The sequence below is a fragment of the Molossus molossus genome, unplaced genomic scaffold, assembly GCF_014108415.1.
Source record: "Molossus molossus isolate mMolMol1 unplaced genomic scaffold, mMolMol1.p scaffold_m16_p_18, whole genome shotgun sequence".
NCBI lineage: Eukaryota > Metazoa > Chordata > Mammalia > Chiroptera > Molossidae > Molossus > Molossus molossus.
This window is the reverse complement of record NW_023425353.1, coordinates 62529527-62535526: the sequence shown is the minus strand read 5'-3', so window position 1 is coordinate 62535526 and position 6000 is coordinate 62529527. Positions and strand designations below refer to the sequence as shown.

The 6000-nt window shown below is 48.0% G+C and overlaps 1 protein-coding gene across 3 annotated transcripts in view; it reads right to left on the bottom strand.

The window, feature by feature from the left end:
• Positions 1–250: 250 nt before the first annotated feature.
• The window catches only part of KLHL18 (kelch like family member 18), a 49395-nt gene continuing 43645 nt past the window's right edge, over positions 251–6000 (bottom strand). For all 3 annotated transcript variants that reach the window (XM_036266630.1, XM_036266631.1, XM_036266632.1), the window contains 3 exons: positions 3623–3727; positions 1979–2090; positions 251–1289 (listed from right to left, as the gene is read on the bottom strand). In XM_036266630.1, coding sequence (XP_036122523.1) covers positions 903–1289; positions 1979–2090; positions 3623–3727 — 604 coding nt within the window. In that variant the 3' untranslated portion in view covers positions 251–902. The remainder of the gene's footprint in view (positions 1290–1978; positions 2091–3622; positions 3728–6000) is intronic.

Below are 6000 nucleotides of genomic sequence, written 5' to 3'. Positions count from 1 at the left end.
GCTACAGGACCAGTCAAGTGTACTGATTCCAGACACGCTGGGGCTCAGAGGGAATCCCAAGTGCTACGCGAGGCCTCAGGACCCTGGGATCCGAATGTGGGAGCGGTCACCACCCTTTACATGTTGGGTGGTTTTCTATTTAAACACATTATTTCCTTTTAGTCTCTCTCTCTCTTTTTTTTTTTAACACTTTCTTCTTGCAAAAAATGTTTACTTAAAGTATTCTTCTTTCCAGTTTCTTTCAAGTGTTTCTTTAAATTTCCTTCAGTTTCTTTCAAGTATCTTTTTTTCTTCTGTTTCTCCGGAATAAGATGAAAAAGTCCTCACTGAAATCCCAAAATGAGAAACGAGAAAAGCTTCTGTCCTCCCTCCTTATCCAGAGACAGGACAAAAGCCTCTGCATCCTAGGATGGAAGGAGTGCCCGTGTGCAATCAAGCACCCGTGGAGGCCGCCTCGTCCAGGCAGTGAGAACACTGGGAGTGCCGTCCTCTCCCGGCCACACCCACTTCCAACAGGCTTGGCCACTGCGTAGTTGGAGAACAGCAGGTGAGGAGTGTCAGATGGAAGGCCTTCTGCCCAGGTGTGGCACAGAGCTGTGGCAGATGGGAGCTGGGCTTGGATGGAGCCTGTGCATGTGTGGACCAGCAAAGCAGTCGTGTGTCACCAGCTGTGGGACCCAGAGGGGCTTCTGTCCCATGCTGTGCATCTTGATGACCTAGACCTGAAAGTCACAGGGCAGCACAGTGAGGGAGGACTTAAGCACCTGGAAAAACTGTACCTCAGGCGAGCTCACATTTCACTGTGTCTTTTGGTCTACTGCCTCTCCCAAGAGGGACTGTCCCTGGAAGGAAGTGCCTATGTTTGTACCAGATCCCTACCCCACCACATCCCATCCTCCGCCTTAGATGGTGAGGAGAGGAATACAGCCCACACCAACCCCTCCCTCATGACACGCCATGGGGGCCATAAAAGTCCAGCAGTCCGTCTCTGGGTCATACATCTCCACCGAGCTGAGGTTCGACTGTCCATCATAGCCCCCCACAGCGTAGAGGCGCCCACAGCTGGCCACTAGGGAGACGCGACTCCGGCGCGTGTGCATGGGGACAATCAGGCACCACTGGTCTGCTACAGAGCTGTACATTTCAGCGATGCTGAGGAAGCCAGAGCCATCGTAGCCCCCACAGACAAACATCTTGCTCCCCAGAGAGGCGGCTCCGTGCCGGCAGCGCTTGTTGAGCATGCCAGCTGCTGGGTGCCAGCTGGCCGTGTGGTGGTTGTAGTGCTCCACCTGCAGCATGGAGAGAGGCACAGGACAGTCAGAGCCAAGGCTCAGTCCACGGGTGGCCTCGTGAGGCACAGTGGCCCAGGGATGGAGAGCTCTGCCAGCATGTGCTCTGGCTCTGACACTGTTTCCTCAGCTGCACACCTGCTCTTGGGTGTACAGGGACAGGTGAAAGAGCCTAATCCGACCCCTTCTGTTTGTATTTAAGGAACCAAACGAAGGACTTGCCCAAGGCTGCTCTGCTGTACACTGGCAGAGCTAGATGAGGGCAGGTCTCCTGAAATCAGTCCCGAGTGTGTTCCACCACAGCGTTGATGGATGCTAGGGAACCAACCACCAGTGAATGGCTGCTAAGATTTTTATTTCAAACAAATTATGCAGAAGACACAGTTTTCTGCAAAGTTACACTCTGTCTATAATTGACCTTACTTTGGGCAGAACTCTCACCAGGTCTCATGCAGCATTTAAAGGAGAACTAAAGGGGGTGGGATGGCTACACTCTACCTCCCCAGTGCACACTGGTTCCCATTCTCAGAAGAATTTCAGAGCTTGCAGCAGATGACCCAAAAACTCACTAGGTGATGCCTTACCCAGCAATGGGAAGGCTAACGTCTTTCTCAGAGAACTGCCTTTCCAAATAGCTCTCAAAGATGGAAGGAGTAGGCGCTCCTAGCCCAGTAGCAGCCCAGACTTACGCTGTTGAAGATCTGCAGACCGTCGTGGCCGCCCGACACATATATCCTGCCCTCAAAGACTGTGACCCCAGCAGCACTGCGATTTGAGCTCATCGGGGTCACCACTGTCCACCTTCAGGAAAGAGCCAAAGTAGAAGGGGAGCCATGAGATCCGGTGTCCCTGACCTCCCAAGACAGCTCAGAAAGATTTGGGAGCACTACTCTATGTTCCCTCTTGTCCTGGCACCGTTCCTACCTCTTAACCACCTGTCCCACCACCTACGGGCAGTGTTCTCTAACTGCGTAACTGCGGCCTCTTCCTCAGCTTCAGACCCACAGCTGGTCTTCTCTGCTCCTCTCTGGGGCACTCAAATCAGCATGTCCCAAACAAGGCCTCTCTTACAGATCTGCTCCTCCCCAGTACTCCTCAATTTTGTTAATGGGACCACCAGCTACCTAGGTGCCGTACTTGTAAACTCAGCATTTTTATGGCCTCTTCTCCTTCATCCTCAACATTCTTGTGGTCCATAATTCCCCACCGGTTTGCCTCCTAGTCATTGCTTGTCCCCACCCCTGGCTCTGGCCTCTCACCTGGACTACTGCAACAGCCCCCATACAGGTGGCCTGGCATTCAGACCATTCCCCTTTGGACCCTGAGCAGCACATCCCTCCAGTGGCTCCTCACTATTTCCTTGAAGGCAGAGTCCAAGTTCCCTATGTGGTTCTTTACCACTTGGTTCTGGTCTACTCTCCAGCTTCGTGCCCTGCCACGCACCAGCTGCATCTGCTCCCCAATCACACCAGACACTGTCTTATCTCCGAGACTCTCTTCTTGCTATCTCCCTGCTTAAATGAGCATCACCACTATCAATGATGGGTCTAATCCAGCCTCTACCCCAACTATTCCTTACACTGTGCCCAAGGATGCCAGACACAGCCCCCCAGGGTAGGATAATTGTAACGCGCCCATGGCCCAGTAGACTGGGTGCTACTTAACAATCTTAGACACCCTGCTTGCTGCCTGATAGATAAGAATTGGTTAAATGAATGGAATATTGCCTTAAAAGCACTCTAATGAATCCATTCTACTAATGTGCTTATATTTTGTTATACAACATGAGATAATTCAAATACTGAAATAAAAAATTGAGGCTAACCTTGTTTTCCAAAGAGTGTTCCACAAAATAATTCCACAAGATGGGCTAGGTGTTATATAAAATGAGGTTAAATAGGTTTTTTTTACCACAGAATTTCCAGACTTTAAAATGTTAATATTGCATTATGGAAAGATAAGAACTCTAGTGGTACAGACAGATGTTTCCAACTTATTTGATTATTTGAGCATGTAACTTATTTTTTTCAAAGCATATCCTGCCCATTTTGGAAAGTGCTGTTCATCCATTCCTTATCCTCTCACCTGCATTTCCATTACAATGGGCTGGTTTAGCTCAGTTTCCAGTGTCAATGAAGACTATTTGTTCTTAAATTTTACTCATTCATTTAACCAAAGGTTATTAAATGCCTATAATATGAAAGGAACTACAAGGGCTAAAAAGATAAGATACACTCCATCTTCAAGAAGCCTGATTTAAAAACTGCAGTTTTAATTTTTTATCTTCTCTGTTCAGCAAGACCCAGGTGCCCTGGGGGAGACAGAGTCCTTACTTGTCCGTCTCAGGTGAGTAGGTCTCCACAGAGTTGAGAGAAGAGTTACCATCATAGCCTCCACAGACGTAGATCTGCCCGTCCAGCACAACCGTCCCCATGGCACTGAAACAGACAGAGCTGTTATCCCAGATGGGCCTCAGGTTTCCCAGGCAACCTTCAGGCTCACTGAGAAATACCCTAACCATCAACTGCCTCTTCCTAGAACGAACCTAAATCCCAGGATGTGGTTAAGTAAAGGTGTAAAATTTACGGGATGTTCTCTCATTCCCGACTGAGGTTTTCTCCCCTCCCTACTCTTCTCTATCCTCAATGTGTCTCACATGCGAATTCTCCACCTTGCTGTGCTCATGGTCTAATTTACCTTTAAGGCTCTGGTCATATTCCTCGCTCTCCTCCTCAAAAAGCCACCCTGATCCCTCAGTAACAATTACTCTCTTCTGATCCCACACTTCATCAGTGTAATCACGACAGTGTTTTATATGGTGTTTTGTACATATAGGCCCTCAACATGTTTGGTGTGTTACCATGATTCTCCCGTTCAATTCACTATAAAGTTCGACAAGTGTCTTTTTATTATATGCACGGCCCTGCATGGCCCTAATTTGTCTCAGTGGGTGATGTAGCAGCTCCTACAGTTGTGTACTTACACATGGCAGGTACTCTACGCGTGCTACTCTCCACACTCACCACACCCTACTAGGAAGTAGCACCATCTTCACTGGACTGATGGGCTGGGCTACTCTCCCTAGCTGCCCAGAGAAAGGCATGCTCAGACTTAAATGAGACAAGCCCCACTCCCACACTGTTCACCATGCCAAGCTCTCCTAATACCAAAGACCCCGGGGTCTGGCGTAACCATGTAGTCTTCTGCTCTACACATGCCTCTACATGAATGCCAAACTGCCAGGTTCACTGTTTTCAAACCTGAAGCTGGAGAAGACTGTAAACAAGTCTGAGTGTCTAACAAACAGGAAAATTAAATATACCCTGCTTACTGCCACCTTTCAAATGTACAGAGCAAATCAAACTATCTACGCTATGTCCCTTTGAGGGTTGTGGTAACAGACTCCCTGAACCAGCCTGAAAGAGGAAAAAAACTTGCCTTAGGCAAGGACTGTGGGAAGATCACGAATTCACTAGACCTTCACTCTCATTTTAGAAATGGACACAAGTAACAACACAGAAGTTCAACAAAACTATGAGAAAGAATTAAGAGGTGCCACACAACTATGTGAGATTAACTATCAACTAAGTGGGAAAGACGAGTGTGAAGAGATCTCTTCTGACTGGCGTGGACTGGAATCATCCATGAGATGGAGTTCCCTGGAAGCAGCCTGGAAAACTGGAGAGGGGAAGGAATGATGGCAGAAAGGAGCTTGTCACCAATTGGCAAGACAGAGAGCCGTGTGGGATGTCAGGAGGGAAGTGACTGAGAACATTTTAAGGTAGCCTGTAATTTAAAGGGGATGAAATGGAGCTGGACCCACACTCCTAATAACAGGGCATTAACCATAGCTAGGGAGGACTTTCCTCCCAGGCGACTCTCCAAACCCCATGACAGTAAAGCTAGGAAGTAGCCCAGAGCAGACAAACAAGGAAGAACTGACTGCAGTCAAAGCAAAAAAGGCAGCCATAGTAGGGAATATGGAGCAATGAGTCATTTGAGGCCACAGAAAGCTGCAAAGTATCCAAGGAGTGCAGAGGGAAGGAAGTCCTGAGGTGGCAATGGTGGGGGGAAAGAACCATGAAAGCATTTGCCCACTGCTTTGGGCTGAGCAGATCTTACATATACATATACATATACATATACATATACATATACATATACATATACATATACATATACATATACTTTTAATCCTCACCCAAGAATACAATTTTTTAATTGACTTTTTTAAGAGAAAGAGGAAGGGGGAGAGACACATTGATATGAGAGACACCTTGATTGGCTGCCTCCTACATGACCCGGACCAGGGACCAGGGCCGGGGATCAAACCCACAACCCAGGTATGTGCCCTGACTATGAATTGAATCCATAACCTTTTGGTGGATTAGATGACGCTTCAAACAACTGAGCCACCTGGCTCGGGCATACATATTTTTATCTTCCAAAATAAACCTGCTGTGACCCTTTGTGAATCTGGTCTCTTTGGTACAAAGGCAGGTTCCTCTGGCTTGAGGCCACATACTAACACCAACACCGATGAAGGTGGAACATGTGTACCATGGCTGTGATGCTTTCATGCGGCAAAGGACTTCCACACTGACCCTTCTTCCTCACCACACACACACACAGTCACTTGATCTTTTCGTGTGGTTAAATGATCTTACAAGTAGAGAACCCAGAGAGCATGGCCAGACAAAGTGGTCTGTGA